This window comes from Canis lupus, chromosome 5, assembly GCF_011100685.1.
Source record: "Canis lupus familiaris isolate Mischka breed German Shepherd chromosome 5, alternate assembly UU_Cfam_GSD_1.0, whole genome shotgun sequence".
NCBI classification, from domain to species: Eukaryota; Metazoa; Chordata; class Mammalia; order Carnivora; family Canidae; genus Canis; species Canis lupus.
In genome coordinates, this window is record NC_049226.1 from 64,103,022 (window position 1) to 64,119,121 (window position 16,100).

At 52.9% G+C, this 16,100-nt stretch overlaps 2 protein-coding genes across 3 annotated transcripts in view; one reads left to right on the plus strand and one right to left on the minus strand.

The window, feature by feature from the left end:
- Nucleotides 1–2,793: 2,793 nt before the first annotated feature.
- DBNDD1 (dysbindin domain containing 1) lies at nucleotides 2,794–14,416 on the plus strand. 2 transcript variants are annotated; one of them, XM_038537979.1, is made up of 4 exons: nucleotides 2,794–2,892; nucleotides 8,538–8,684; nucleotides 9,040–9,180; nucleotides 9,893–14,416. In XM_038537979.1, the coding sequence occupies exons 1-4, from the start codon at nucleotides 2,862–2,864 to the stop codon at nucleotides 10,048–10,050; spliced, it is 477 nt and encodes a 158-aa protein (XP_038393907.1). In that variant the 5' UTR covers nucleotides 2,794–2,861; the 3' UTR covers nucleotides 10,051–14,416. The 2 variants fall into 2 exon arrangements, with proteins under 2 accessions (XP_038393907.1, XP_038393906.1); XM_038537978.1 differs by lacking the exon at nucleotides 9,893–14,416 and having other exon boundaries at nucleotides 9,040–9,584.
- LOC111096076 overlaps nucleotides 5,009–16,100 on the minus strand; it is a 33,718-nt gene continuing 22,626 nt past the window's right edge. Inside the window, exons 10-14 of the mRNA XM_038538820.1 lie at nucleotides 12,777–13,080; nucleotides 12,428–12,497; nucleotides 12,060–12,159; nucleotides 8,499–8,856; nucleotides 5,009–7,847 (exon numbers count right to left, since the gene is read on the minus strand). The gene's annotated coding sequence lies outside the window, so the exon portion shown is untranslated. The remainder of the gene's footprint in view (nucleotides 7,848–8,498; nucleotides 8,857–12,059; nucleotides 12,160–12,427; nucleotides 12,498–12,776; nucleotides 13,081–16,100) is intronic.

Here is a 16,100-nt window from a genome sequence, read left to right on the forward strand (position 1 = left end):
CTTTTATTCAGCATCAAGCTGTGCAGCTCTGAAACCAAGATAAATGGCAGCTGAGTTTCCTGCAAAATCACAGAGCAAGTGTTAATACATACAAACCCACTGACCATGTTGACTAATGTCTGGCCTTTCCTAATACCTGCTTACTTGGTGGGTCAGGCAAACTGACTTGGGCCACTACATCAACTCGATAGATGCCTGGATATTAGGATAATAAAGTATTTAAGAAGAGGGATCCCTGGGTGGCGCAGCGGTTTAGCGCCTGCCTTTGGCCCAGGGCGCAATCCTGGAGACCCGGGATTGAATCCCACATCGGGCTCTCGGTGCATGGAGCCTGCTTCTCCCTCTGCCTATGTCTCTGTCTCTCTCTCTCTCTCTCTGTGTGACTATCATAAATAAAAATTAAAAGAAAAAAAAAGACTGAGTTCTCTCTTATTTATTTATTTTTGGGACTCTCTTTTAGAGATCCATAGTGAAGTTCTTACAAATGAAATTATATATGTGTAAAATTTGCTTCACAACAATCTTGCAGAGGCACCTGGCTGGCTCAGCTGGTTAGGCGTCTGAACTCTGGACCTCAGCTCAGGTCTTGACCTCAGGGTCATGAGTTCAAGCCTCATTTTGGGCTCCACATTGGGCTTGGAGCCTACCTAAAACAAAACAAAACAAAACAAAACAAAACAAAACAAAACCCATCCAGCAGTGGAGGAAGGTGATTGATAGTAGGGAGGAAACAAGATGAGCCTTGAGTTGGTAACTATTGAATCTGGGTGATGGTGTGATGGGTACATGCAGGTTAATCATGCTATTCTCTCTCCTTTTGTTTGAAAGTGTTCTTAATGAAAAGTTAAAAATAAATAAAACACTGGCCTCCGGAGTCAGATCACCTGCTGCTTACCAGCTGGGATTGCCTTTGACAAAACTCCCTCTGTAACCACCTATTCATCTCTCACATGGGAATAATCATTAAACAATTGCAATTACAGTTACTATGATTGCATAACAGGTCACCCTCAAAAAGTAGTGGTTTAATACAGTGACAATATCTCTTTTGCTCATGGATTTACAACTCTGCCAGGACTCTTTGGGGACAGCTCACTTCAGCTCCACAAACTGTCCCCAGAGGGGTGGCTCAAAGGCGAGGTCTCAGGTCTGCCTATTGGCTGAGAGACACAAGTCTGGCCTAATGGTTATTGTTGGCCAGAACATTCACACACAGATGGCCTGCTGAGTGGCCTGGGCTTCCTCACATAAAGTGGCCAGTTTCCAGGGGGGCTTTCTGGGGGAGAGCTGAATCCCCCTTATGACCCAACTTTAGAAGTCCCATAACATCATTTCTGCCACACTCTATTGGCCAGAGCAGTCACAAGCCTTGCCCAGGTTCAAACAAAAGGGGTATAGAAGAAGGAGTGTCTTGATGGGAGTAGAAGGTTCTGGAAGTGGAATCAGAGACACTGATCTGGCCATCCTGGGAAATACAATCTGCCACCCCAGCTGACTCTGAACAGCCAGTGCCCACCCAACTGTCCCAATTTCCCAAGGCACTCACTGGCTTGCTATGTCCCCACCACCCATCCTATAACTCAGTTTTTTCCCTGAGAGGCCATTCTCTCCACCTTTTAATGTAGCAGGGAGGCGTGGCTCATAACAAGGGCTAGTTCTAGTGAGTCATGAAATCATTTTAGAAGGTTGCAGATTGCAGTTTTTGTTTTCATTTATTTTGTGAACTAAAGAAAAATGAGAACTATTAGCCTCTGTGATTGACAGTCTTAAAAGCTGTGGGTTGTATATGATTGGAGTCTAGCTAAGCAGTGAGGGCCTTGGTTGGCTGAAGCTGGATGGACCACCCGCCTTTGAGAGGGTACCTTTCCTGTGAACACCAAACTCATACCCACCTCCCTCCTCTGTGGGCCTTTTTTACTCCCAATTGGGAACAAACTCTTTCTCTCCCCCCGATGTTTTTCTTTGGTTTGGTTTGTTTTTATAAAAGTGCAGTCTTTGGGCTTGGATTCATACCTCTGGCTTCCAGACCTGGCTGTGCAACCTTGGTCAGCTTACCTACCCTGTCTGTCCTCAACTTCGTCACCTGGAAAACCAGGACACCGTCTTCCTGGGATCTCTGGGGGTATCACTGAGATACTGTGCACAAAGAACTTGGCACAGGGACGCATTTCAGGGGCTTGTGTTTGGTGTTCTCAGCGCGCCCAGACCCTGCCTTCCCTCCCGGGGCGCTCTCGCTGCCCGCTCCCATCTCCCTACCTCCCATTCCTCGCCCCCCCCCCCCCCCCGCCACGCTCTGGCCTCTCCATTAAACCCTTGCCCACCCCCACCCCCAGTGTTCCTCATAGGATTAATCACAATCGGCAATTCTTTGCATGGGGGCCAAGGGTGTGGGCGCTGCCTTGGCTTCTCCTCTGTGCCTCCCGGAGCTCCACTGGCCCTCGAGGAGCCGGCCGTAGCTGGCACCCCATAAATATCTGGGAGTGAACAAATGGAAGAAAGTTGGCGCAGCCGCAGGAGGAGTGAGCGCTTTGGGGGCGCAGAAGGCACCAGGCCGAGCCGGGGACCGGGAGGTCCGAGGGAGAGGTGGTCCGCAGGGCCTGGGCCGGCAGGGGGCGCGCGCGGAGCGGGGCGGGGCCGCACCTGTGCTGCGGGGCTGGGGGGGGAGGATGCTAGGGGGAACCCGGGCCCCGGAGCAGCTGCGCGCCCCGCCCCGCGGGCTCCTCCCTGCCGCCGCGGCCCCCCGGCTGCTGCCCCGATGCGCTGCGCCGGGAGCTGGGGCCGAGTCGCCGCCGCAGCTGCAGGGGCGCCCGGGCTGGGTGACGCCGCCGCCGCCCGCGCCCCTCCCAGACCCCGCCGGCCGCATGGAGCCCCCGGAGGGCGCCGGCCCGGGAGGTGAGTGCGGCCCCAAGTCCGCAGGAGTCCGCGAGCTGCGTCTTCCCCGCAGCCAGCCGCAGCCCCTCCCCCGCACCCCCCCCCCCCCCCCGCCGGCCCACTCACCGGCCGCTCCCGGGGGCCGCACGAGACCCTCCGGTAGCTCCGACTTGAGCCGGGCCTGCCGCCGGGGGAGCCAGGCCGGGCACCTCCCGGGAACGGCCCCCGCTTTAGGCGGGGGGCGCACACATCACGTCCCCGCCCCCTTGTCCTCTGCGGTTTGGGCCCCGGCAGCCGCCAGGCGCGCTCCGGGGTGGTTGGCCCAGAGTTTCGTGCTGAACCCCAAACCAGCAGAGCCGGGGCTCCGGGGGCCAGGGCATGGGGCGTGTCTGGGCCGTAGATTGGGGGCCGCTCCGCGAGGCGTGGGGGTCGACGCTGCCCTCCGGGGCCGCGCGTCTGCTTTGTTCGCCGGGGGCTAGGGCAGGGAGGCCGCCGCCGGGATGGGATCCTGCAGGGCACCGCGCTGGGACAGGGCCTGGGGGAAGGGGGCGTTGCACCGGCGTGGCCTGAGGGGGGCCTGCCCCAAGCGGCAGGGGTTGTCGGCCTGGGCGCGGTCCAGGGGCGCTCACCTCTGGGAGGGCAGGTGTGCACGGAGGGAAGCCTCCCCGAAGCCCCTGTCAGCCCTCGGTGACTGTTTGAGATTCTACCTAGGTCGCCCCTCTTTGGAGTCTGGCTCGGGCAGGGCGGCAGCTGGTACAGGGAGGAAAACTGTAGGAACCTCCACCTCTAGAGTCCTTTCAGGCGGAGTGTTCGGGCGCCATCGGCGCCTCCACCGGCCTGGTTAGGCCCCAGATGCATCATGGGTTTCCTAGAGGTCCCATCCCCGGGAGCCGGGAGCCGGGAGCCGCTCTTGACCACACAGGGACCTGCGGAGGGACCCTCGCTGCATCAGCGACCTCATCTGGAGCCCAAAGGGATGGCCCCAGGGGGGGTGTCCTGAAGCAATGGGCCCACCCGCTGCTGTGTCTGCAGTCTGAGTTGGGCAGGTGCAGCCCAGACAGCTGAGGGCCCTCTGTCACCCACCCTGCAAACACCAGCAGACACACCCAGAGCTGCTGGGTGTGGGTTTTCTTTGTTTTGTCATTTGTTTAAGGGATCCAGCTCTTTCTTGCCATTGACCCCAGGCCCCAGAACTTCCCAGTGGCAGCTTTGTGGGGACCTGAGGGGAAAGGTTTGGAAGGCAAAGGCTGGGGACCAGAGTTGTGAGACTGTGGGCAAAGCAGCTTGGCCCTCAGTTTCCACGTCCACTTGTGTCAGTGGGGACAGATTCACTTCCCCTGCAGGACTGTGGGAGCCCTGAGTGCAACAGGGAGGGAAGGCATTTGGGAGAGGGGCCTTATGATCCTCCAGGTTCTGAATCTCACCTATTCCATACAGATATGTATTTATCAGGTGCCTACTCTGTGCAGGACTAGGGGTGGGAACACAGCTGAGGCCACACTGAGGGCTCATATTCCTATGCTCCAGAGCCAATTCCTGCCTACACAGTGGCCTGGTGATCTCCATTGTCTGGGATCTCACGAGGTCATGTATGGGTGCCTGTGACTGTCATTCTCTCAGTTCACTGACTTTTGAAAACTTTATTTTGGACCATGTGGAGCACACACAAAAGTAGAACAGGGCAATAAAGCTCCGTGTGTCACCTCCTAGTCTGCTCAACCAGACCACCACCAACCTCCCTTCAGTAGTAATGTGTAGTTGTCATCTGACATTATTATTTCATCTATTATTTCTGAAAATATCTCTAAAAGATAAGGTTTTCGTAGAGCATAATGAAAATCCCATTTTTGCACCTAAACAAAATAATTTCTTAAATACCAAAGTTTGCAGACATGGAGATGAGAAGGGAGGCGGTACACTTCTTGAAGGGTCCCCAACTGGGGTCTTTGGTAAACCAAGGTTCTGGTCCCAGCCAATTCCAAGCCCGTCCAAACAGCCACAAGGAGAAAGGCCACGGCCTTGTGCTCAGAAGGCTGTGCCTTGCCAGGGCCCCCTGGCATCCTTGCAGTCCAAGGACAAGGGGCTAGGGAAATGGGGTACAGGTGCCCATCTCTCCCTCCCCACTGCCATTTTGTCATATGTGATAATCATTTATTTGCTTCATGAATTTGTTCATCTGTTCATTCAGAGCATCTCCTCAATGCTCAGGGCAAGGCCCAGGACACACAGCAGGGAACTCAAGATTTGGGCCAAGTTCTCACACAAATGTGCCAGAAAATAGGTCAGCAGCCTAGCACAAGGTAACCCTATCATATCCACTTACGTCAGCCATCAGTGCTGGGGGCAGAACTGTGGTAACCCAACCGCAGTCACCACGGGGCACTATTTTGCTACCTGCACAGGTCAGGGCAGCAGTGCCCCCTGCAGGGGCTTGATGGGGGCTGCAGTGAGCTGAGAATCACGGTGTTGCTACCCCACACACTGGCCTCAGGTGCCCCTAAGCCCACCAAGCTACTGCTCAGCCTGACACCAAGTACCCCCACCCCATGCCTGCCTCTGTGATCACCCGTCTCACACCCCAGGAAGAGCTGTGGGTCTCATCCATGGACAGCTACTTAGAAACTATGGGATGCGGTCTTGGGCTTGTTCATTCAGCAAACATTTATGGTGTACCTACTGTGTGCCAGGACCCAGCCTAGGTCCTAGAGATCATACTCCTCTTGCCCACCCCCAGCCTTTAAGCCTGGTGCTTGGCACATAGTAGGTGCACAGCAAATGCTAGTTGAGGTCGTAAGTTCTCTTGGATTTGCTCTTTATTTTTTTATTTCTATTTTTTTGGATTTGCTCTTTAATTCCATCCAAATTCAATCTTTGTTTCCATTTTGGATTTATCATAAAAATCACTTTAAAGCACACAGTTCAGTGTTTTTAGTATATTTTCAAAATTGTGAAACCACCTCTACTTTTAGAATATTTTCATTAATCTGAAAAGCAACCCCATACACATTAGTCATCCCCTATTCCACACATACCCCAGCTCTTGGAAACCATGGTCTATCTACTGTCTATGTCTTTTCTTTTCTTTTTTTTTTTTTTTTGTCTATGTCTTTTCTAATCTACTTTTCTACTCTATGGATTTGCCCATTCTGGACATTTTATATAAATATTATAATACATGGCCTTTTGTGACTGGCTTCTTGCAGTTACCATGTTTTCAAAGCATGGTGCAGCCTGTATTAGTGCTTTCTTTTCTTATGGCTGAATAATATCCCTTTGTGTGGAAGGACCACATTTTGTTTATCCATCATCCGTTCATGGACATTTGGCTTTAATTCCACTTTTGACTACTGTGAATAATACTTCAATGAACATTCACATGCAAATTGTGTGTGTGGATCGGTGCTTTCAGTTCTCCTGGTGTAAGCATAGGAGTGGAACTGCTGGGTTGTGTGGTGACTCTCTACATGTAGTAATGGAGGAACCACTAAGCCATCTTCTACAATGGCTTTACATGCCAACATCAATCCATGCTCCTCCCTGGGGGCTCAGAACCTCCTCTGTCCCTGGCATCTTCTGCCCTGGCATGTGACTCTTAATCCTTATCACATTCTTCCAGACAAAAGATTGGTGTCCTTGAAAACAAAAATTCCATCTTCGGCTTTTTCTCTCCACCCTGTAGCTCTGACACAGACCAGGGACCCACAGTTTACAGAGTATAGACCACTGCCAAGTGAGATGGAAAGGAATAAAAGACTAAACACCCGGTGACTTCAAACACTCAGGGCTCCTATATTCTGTTGACTCTATGATGCCATTGGCAGTAGATCCTTTGCTCTTTCAAGGATGTTGACATTTGTCAAAATGTGCTTCTTATAGTTAGTCCAACAGGCTAGTCTGTCTGAGACCCCTGGACCCCAACATCTATAATGATGCTTGTCCCTCAACCTGTACTGTCTCAACAATGAACTTCCACCTAACCTGCATCTCATAAAAAAATGGAAATAGATATTGTCCTATTCAGCTTAAAATCCTTCAGCACCTTCTCCCAGCTCACTCAGAGTAGCAGCCAAAGTCCTGATGATATGCATCCCCTACCACTGTCCCCCTGCTTCACCTATCACCACGAGCCATGTGTATGGAAGGGTCTCAGAATTAGGACAGCATAGGCCAGCGTGATATGAGCCCATCATACACCCTCAGAGGGACCAGGGTGCTGTACTTCCCCACTCAAGGAAACAAAGCAGTGTCCCACAGAGGAAAAGCTCCTTGACGACTCTTGACAGGTATTCTCAGACAGTTGGTCAGAAGCTCAAGGCAGGCGTCCCTCCTCACCCCAGGTCAGAGCAAGTTCTGAATTACATCTCTCATGCCCTTTGGGTGGAAAGGTATCTTTGCTGGGCTGGGCGGGCCAGGACACTAGTGGGTGTAACTCTACCCTCCAAGGATACTCAGAAGCCCCATTCCAAATGCATCAGAGAGGTGGAAACCAGATTGTCTGAGCCCCCATCCAACCTGGTCAGCCCCAAACCCCACGTGATGACATAGCATGGGCGGGTCCCCAGGCCCATCTTCCCTTAGCCACACCTCCCAGGGAAGGTGGTACCCTCCTAGAGGAGGCCAGATGCTGCCTAGCCAGCTCTACAGCTGTGAATGGATGGTTTATTATCCCCCTGAGCTGGAGACTCTTTAGACACAGGACCTGGCTGGTATCCTGGCTGCTGACTGCACTGTTGAGGAGAAACCCACCCCTAGCAAGCAGCTGTCAACACTGGTTGCCCAATGGGGACACTGAGGGAACCAAGGGATCTGAAACATTCTGGAGGAACTGATAGATTTGGATGGAGCGATGTGAGCTAAGAGGACAAGATGTTGGCCCAAACAACAAGGGTTGGGGTTGGTGCTAGAAGGGGGAGGGGTCCCATCTCTGAGTGCCAGTCTCTACCAAGCAGATTGCCCACAGGACCTCCTGCTCTCAACTGAAAAAGAAAAAAGAAAAAAAAAAAATCACCAAACATAAGCAATTACATCTTTTAAAAATAAACTGCATAGAAAAAACCTGGAGGAATATCCCCCAGTCTCTTTTACTATGAAAATAAATTATTTTGCACTCAAACAGAACAACATAGGTTTTTATAAGAAATCCATCCACTGGGGATGCCTGAGTGGCTCATTGGTTGAGCGTCTGCCTTCAGCTCAGGGCTTGATCTCACAGTCCCAGGATCAAGTCCCACATTGGGCTCCCTGCAGGGAGCCTGCTTCTCCCTCTGCCTGTGTCTCTGCCTCTCTCTCTCTGTGTCTCTCATGAATAATTTTTTTTTTTTAATCTTAAAAAAAAAAAAAAGAAGAAGAAGTCCTTCCAAAGGTCAGACAAGCAAGTAGGGGCCATTCTGGATCACAAGGACCCCAAAGTCAAGGAAATGCAAGAGTGACCACTGGACCCTTGGTTGGACCTAAAAGTAGAGATAGATGACAGTATCGGACACCTTCTCCTTCATCCACATTACGAGGCCACCACGCAGTGGCCCTCATCTGGTATCTGGGCCAAGGCTTCCTCAGGCAACCTGGTTACAGTCCAGAGTGACAAAGGAGGGTTCACTGAGCTAAGCACTCAGGTCTTCCTCACCTACCTCTCTCCTCCCAGGTAACACCTTCTGTCTTTGTTGCAGAAATAGTTAAGGAGGTTGAGGTGCCACAGGCAGCCCTGGGCACCGTGGCCCATGGGACAGGGGACAGCTGCCACTCGCCCGCAGCCGAGGAAGAGGTTGGCATCCCAATACCAGCCCCGGGGCTCCTACAGGTCACAGAGAGAAGGCGTAAGTACAGCTGATCTGCCCGGCACATGCTCCACAGAGACCAGGAGCACCCTGGGAAATGGAGGGTGGGGTCCATATCCTGTTCAAACACACCGACAGGCGTGTGGAGGTGGGTGCTGCTGCTGCTGCTGAGACCTTACAGCTCTGGTTCTGTGGGCCTTGGCTGTACCATCTGCAAAATGCGAGACCACAGAAGGCACTTAGTCTTTAGTGTGGAGAGCAGATGGGGGTCTGGTCTACCCCATCTTATCCTGATCTCTCAGGACTTCACCCAAAGCTCTAGTTCCTCCTCAAGTGGACAGACCGTGCCCATGACGAGCTCCCCTCCTCCCCCTGCCCCCGCCCCTCCCAACAGAGCCCCTGAGCAGTGTCTCCTCCCTGGAGGTGCACTTTGACCTCCTGGACCTCACTGAGCTGACTGACATGTCCGACCAGGAGCTGGCGGAGGTCTTTGCTGACTCAGACGACGAGAGCCTGGCCAGTGAATCGCCAGCAGGTGGGCTGATGCTGGGGCACGGCAAGTGGTATGGGGCGGTCCTGGGGCCCAAGCCCATCACAGGCAGCTCTCCACAACCCCTATTTTTGAAAATAATTGTTTCTCACACGCGTCAACATTGGCATTTGTCACTGTACCATCCTATTTGCCCAACTTTAAGGGATCTTTCTTCTGTTTTCCTCGATTTTCCTTTCCAAGTGCCAACAAAAGGCCAAAGTCACAGTCCCATCAAAGGCAAAATTTACTACATGTGAATTTAATAATAAGTTAGCCCTGGCCCCAAAGCTCAACCATGACTTAGTTTCCCCTTGGGCGCCCAAGACCCCGAGGGCCCCAGAAATGGCAAGGCAGCTTACGGAGGATGGGGCCCCAGCAACCTTCTCTCCCTCTCCATACCTTGTGCAGGTAGGGGGTGGGAAGGGAGGGGTCAGATCCCAGTCCTGTAGAGCCAGCACCCTGGGAGGGCAAGGGAGCGGTTGGCTGTTGTGGACCAGGCTCATACACAGGGTGGGGTCTCAGCTGCACAGGGACCCTCCTTGGGCATCAGAAGAGCTTTTGCCCAGGTTACACCCAGACCTACACATCCATGTTGCTGGTGGCCTGGCATCTGTGTTTCCTAAGTCCCCAGGAGCCCCTACTGTGTAGCCAGGCATGCACACACAGGCCCAGCCCAGTAGCTACAGGAGTGACCTGATCCCCATGTTCCCGTCAGGCCTGCACCCACTGCCCCGGGCTGGCTGTCTGCGCTCCCCATCCTGGACACGAACCAGGGCTGAGCAGAACCGAGAGAAGCAACCGCTTGGTGACCCGGAGCGCCAGCCAGCAATTGTGGACACATTTCTCACCGTGGAGAGGCCCAAGGAGGACTAGGCCGGCTGGCCCTGGGGCCAAGGCAGTGCAAATCTGGACAATTCTGACCCCATGGACACTCTGCCCACCCCATGTGGCTCTGGGTCAGGTTCTCGGGGCACCCTAGCACAAGCACAGCCCAGTGGCCTTATGTACTGCTCCTTTCTTATCCCTGGATCAGGGACGACAGCATCTGAGGATGAGGTGGGAGTGGCCTAGGCCTCTTGGAAACTTCTGCCTGCAGGACTGGTGCTCTTGTCAGCTGCAAGATTCCCGAGTGGGTGCAGGGTGAGGGGAACCTAAGCCAGAGAGAGCTTCTCTGCAAAGTCCCCAAGGGTCCTCAGGGTTCTGGTCTGGGAATGGCCACACGATGCTCCAGCCCATGGGATGCTCTGCTATCCAGCAAAGTATATGGGTAGGGAGGGTCAGTACTGAACAATGTCGCCTCTTTCTGCCACCCAGGAGCATTGCTGGCACCAGGGTCACCCCCAGGCCCGAAGACCCTGCTTGTCTTGTTTCCTGTGTGACAGCCGGGCCCACCGTCCTTGGCTCAGAACACCAAATAGGCACAACCCTCAGACTGTAGGGGGAGTGGGCATGTCGGCTTTGCCCTTGCCTGGGACACATCTCCACAGCCTGTCATGCAAATGCACACAAAGGCATGCACGGTCCTAGGTCTGTGCCCCTGGCTGGCGTCGTGGCCTGGGGTAAAGCTGCCGAAGGGAGACTGGGAACACAAGGGAACCCTGGCACAGCCCCTAGCCTCCAACTTAAGGGCACCAGGCTCAGCTGCTCCCAATGCTGCTCTTTATGACCTAAAGGACTAAACAGGCTCTGGTCTGACAGCAAGTCCAAAAACAGTTTTAAAATAAATGTGTAAGTTTGCTTTTGGTCCCCAGGCCAACCTGCCCTGACCCATTCCCCACTCAAATATTTCTAGGAAAGAAAAACCTGCTCTTCTGTAGAAGCCCTGGGCATCCCGTAGGCCCACTGTGCACAGCTCAAGGCAAGTTCCCCAATGAGAAAACAGGCCTCAGAAATGCTGGGGGACACTGCCTGCTGCCTGTACACGATGAGCATCAACTCAAGGGGCACCCCAGCAGGCATCACCCAGAAGTTCACTTAAAATCAAACCCTATAAGGGCAGCTGCGTGCCCCACCGACCCCACCCACCAGGGTCACCCTCCCCAATCTCCAGCCTTCCAGCTATGGCTTCCTTCCTTCTGCAGAGCTTATTTACAAAACATCGGATTAAAATCTCACTTCTTCCTATGGCCCAACCAGTCTCTTCCTTTCTAGGTGACACCAGAGCTCAGGAGTATGTGGTGGGGGCGGGGGTTGGCTACCCTAGGAGACAAACTCCTGCTCTTGTCTTTCTCCAGTGGAAGCCACTGGGGGCTCCTCTGTGCTGCTTATTTGGGTTATGTCTCAGGAACAAGTGCCCTGGATTTCTAGTCCTTAGGAAAGTAAAGGTCCTGTCCCTCACCCCCCACCCCCAGCCCAAAAAGGCACAAGGTACACTCTGGCAAGTCATCTCAGCCCAGACAGGTTCCCAGGAAGCTCTAGGTCCAGAGCAGCAGCTTGCTTAAGAAGGGAGCCAGCAAGTAAAGCCTGTGAGAAGGCCAAGGGTGAGGCCAAAACCCCAATCATTTTAATTACCCATGAAATAAGAGGCTCAGAAACCAAGCCCTGGGCCCCATGCCAGGCAGTTCCCACCACTCGGCTCTGTGGAGGGATGCATGAGCCTCCCTAATGAAAGATTCTAGACCAGGTCTCCATCCCTGGGCCCAGGAACTGACTCAAAGCCTGTTTAAGAGTGTGCCCAGGTGGCCCAAACAGGGGGAGGGGGTGAAGGAAAGAGCTGAGGAAACTCAGGGGGGTAATGAGCACAAGGGTATCCAAGGCAGAAAACAGTAGGGGTTGGGGAGCATCCAAGTGTGCTGAGGTATGCCCTGGATCCCAGAGAGGGGATGCACCAAGCCTCAAACCGAACAGGTCCCCAGGTTCTGGACACCACACACCACCCTCACCTCCGGCAGAGGGAGCCTCAAAGACAGGACCCTGGCCAGTCCCCAAGCAGCTCAGCTAACAAAGGCTAGGTTTAGTGCAGACTTCATGACAGGGTGAGCTCTGAAGATGTAAAAAATTCAATAATAGCACATTTTACAATGGAAGTTGAAAGTGCTTGTCCCACATTGGAAATTCTATTTTTGAGGCAAACATAACAAATGATACAGAAATTTTTAAACAAATCCCAGTGTCTGGTCTTGGCCAAGCAGAGAGGAGAGGTCGTAGGGGACAGCAAGTGGAGCCACCCCCTTACCTCCCCAACCCCCACCCCATTCCAGGATGCCCCAAGGAGCAGCTGGGTGGAGCAACTAGACATCTACCCACTCACCAGCCCGAAGACAGTGGCTGACACTTCTCTACTGGAGTGACTCTCGTGACTCTGGGAGGCAGGCGGTGAGCTGGAGAGCAAACAGGGATGTCACCACTGAGCCCTAGGTGTCCAGTCCGAACTCCAGCTCCCTGGCTGGGCCCTTCCATGCTCTAAGACCAACCAAACCCATAGAAGGCATCAGAGGCCCCAGCAGCCCCACCAGTCTGCCTTCTCCAGCAGCTGCCTGCCCATCTAGAAGTCACAGCTGCCGGTCACTCTGCTGTTTCCAGAACAGCAGGCACTGCTAAGACAAACCCCAGACCCCCAAACATCCTGAAGATGGGAGTGCCCCAAGCACCCCACTCACCTTGTCCACCTGCTCTCAGCACCAGGTCAGCAGGTCCAGTGTCTACTCAGAGGCAGGGCTGATGAAGTGCTGTACCTCCTTATCAATGAGCTGGGCAGTGGCTTCAATGTATGGCTTCTCCACCATCATCTCGTCTTGTTGGGGGAAGTCAAAGGACACCTGGCCCAGCTTTTTGCTGATCCCAAACTGCACAATCGGGAAGTAGGGAGCTGGGGGTAAGCCATGCAGAGCCCCCCACTAGGATGGCTGCCCTTTACCTGGGAATAGGCGCTCTGGGCGACCTTCCTCAAGTCATCCTGGGCCCCTGTGATGATGTGCCCAAAAAACAGCTGTTCAGCCACCCTCCCTCCAGCATAGTGCACATGCAGTCAAACAGTTGCTCCCACGTGTACAGATATTGCTCCCTGGGCAAGCACTGGACGTAGCCGAGCCCCTTGCCCTGGAGCTATAGTGACAGATGCTGTAAGATACAGGCAGGCAGTGCCCTGGTCAATCCCCACACAATGCTCCTGCCCCCGCCCCCTCCAGATCTCACCCCTGGAACATCCTAGACCAATTCGTCCTACTATGACCACTGGTCACAAGGGCATGGGAGGAGAGGAGATCCCTAGGGCCCACCCAGGATTAGGTGGGTCTGGGTGGGGTCACCCCAAAGATTAACATGGAAACCACCTCCATCCTATCAGTCCCAAAGAAGTTCTGGAAGAGCCATGCTGTTGGGTCCAAAGCTTAGGAGTGAGGAAAAGTGTCAGGTGGCTGACATCCAGATCCTACCTGGAACCAACACCCCCACATGCACTTTGCTACACACCCCTGAGCAATCTTCTGAACCAAATTCCAAACCATTACGTTCATTGAAAAGTAAAAGGGCTGCCACTGAATGTATTGTGTCCACACAACCACAGGCCACACAGTCACCTGGGGAAGGTAAACACCCAGGCCTGGAAGCCAAGGGTCGAGAGATCAATATTCAGCAGAGGGTTCACATGCTCTAGGAACCAGCCCACCACAGCATGTCCGGCCTTGTGGTAGGTCACGGTCGCCTTCTCACTGAGCTGCAGGACCTGCATCTTCTCAAGGCCTACACATCAAATTCCCAGGCCAGTGAAAGGCAGAGGAGAAATGGACAGCTGGGAAGTGGGTGCAAATCCCCACCCTCCACTCAGGGAAAGTTGGGGGCTGGTTGGAGCTTCTGCTCAGCCAGTACAGACTCACAGTCTATCTGCTCCACAGATGCGGCTCAGGCCCACTTTGGTGCCTGTCTTTCCACACCAGACATTATGCTGCCTTCTGCTCTGTAGAAACCCTACCGCCCAACTGTAAAGATCTGATGCATCTGCACGCAGCAGACAGCTTTAGGAGGCTTGTTTTCAACCAGCATGATTAGGTATGTTCTGTGGCTTGCTAAGTGACACCAGAAGCTTGGAGCCCAGGAGTGATTCCCAGTGCCCTCCTACACCATAGCTTACAGGCAGTTATCAGTACGCAGAAACAGTAACAACAACTCACCCTGGGCCCAGCTTTACCACTGCTGCCAGGACAGCCCTCTAGAAGCTGTGGTGACATCTTGGGCTACCCAACACTCCACACTTGTCTATACATGTTATATTTCATTAAAGACAAACGGTTAGCACTGTTAACCTGCTATTGGTTCTCACAGCCATGGAGCTGACCATGAACAGCAGCCACTGGCCACAGGAACACCTTCCTGATCTCTGTCCCCAGGAGGGTACTCCAGAGACCCTAACTTGCTAACTGCAGCTCCCTAAACTGCTGAGCTGAAGCCAGGAGGCCAGGGAGCCATTGCTGTGCTGAAACATGCAGATCAGTAACCCCTACCTTCAGAGGACTGTCCTCGTGGCTTCCACAAGGAAGATCCTAGGGAACCCCTCACCTCTGGTCTGCAATCAGCATTTCAAACCAGGACCTGATCCACTGCCCCAGAGGCCCCATCTGTCTGAGATTCTAAATGTAGCTCTACACAGAGAATGAAAGCTGCTGGCAGATTCCTGAGTCTCAAATTTTGGTTTGGAAAGCTGTCTGTGGTTCTTGTCTCCTAAAGTAAAGCTGGGGCCCCAAGGTGAGCCTGCCAAAGCTGAGAGCTAGAAGGCCCTCCACCTCTCCAGGACTGCCCTGCTCACCAACAATGACCCTCTCAAAGGCCTGCTCAAAGTGCTTCTCCTGAACACAAGGACTCAGGTGGTGGGTGACAATCAGGGCTGCTTTGTTGCAGACACTAGAAATGTCAGCACCTGACCCAGGAAATGAAACACTGTGGACATCAGTGCCCGGGACTGTGTATTACAAGAAAAGCTCCACTACAGAAACCAGAGCCAAACTAGGGAACGGCTTTGTCAATCACCACTGTTTTGGGCCAGTTTTTTGGTTATGCAACTTATTGAGGTAGGATTTATTTAACATAAAACCTACCCATCTTCTATATTTCAAAGACTTCTAGTAAATTTATCAAGTTATGTGATTAGCACCCTAGTTTCAGACACTTCCATCATCTATATAAAATACTCTGTGCCTGGGGCGCCTGGGTGGCTCAGTCAGATAAGAGCCTACCTTAGGTACAGATCATGATCCCAGGGTCCTGAGGTCCAGCCCTGCATTTGGCTCCTTGCTCAGCAGGGAGCTCGCTTCTCCCTCTCCCTCTGCCTGCCGCTCCCTCTGCTTGTGCACACTCTCTCTCTCAAATAAATACATCTCTAAAAGGAAGGGAGGAAGGGAGGGAGGGAGGGAGGGAGGCAGGGAGGGAGGGAGGGAAGGAAGGAAGGAGGGAAGGAGGGAGGGAGGGAGGGAGGGAGGGAGGGAGGGAGGGAAGGAAAGAGATACCCTTTGCCTGATGTGGTTAATTCCAGTACTCATCCTAGCCAACCACTCTTATACTATCTCCTTGGATCTGCCTGTTAGGGACATTTCACATAAATGGAATCACACTGTACAAAGCCTTTTGTGTGTGGCTTCTTTCACTTGGTATAACATCTGGAGGTTCATCCATATTGCAGCATGTTATCAATACTTCACTTCTTTTATGGCTGAATAATATTTCATTATATGTATACACCTTTGGTTTACCCGTTCATGCACTGATGTATATCTGGGTTGTTTCTACCTTTTGGCTATTGTGAATGACACTGCTGTGAACATTCATGTACAAGTCTTTGTATGGACATGTTTTTAATTCTCTTCGGGAGTGGAATTGCTGAGTCATATGATAACTCTGTATTTTACTTTCTGAAGAACAACCAAACTGACTTTCACAGCCTATTTTATACTCCTACCAGCAACGTATTAGGGGTCCTGTGTCTCTATACTATG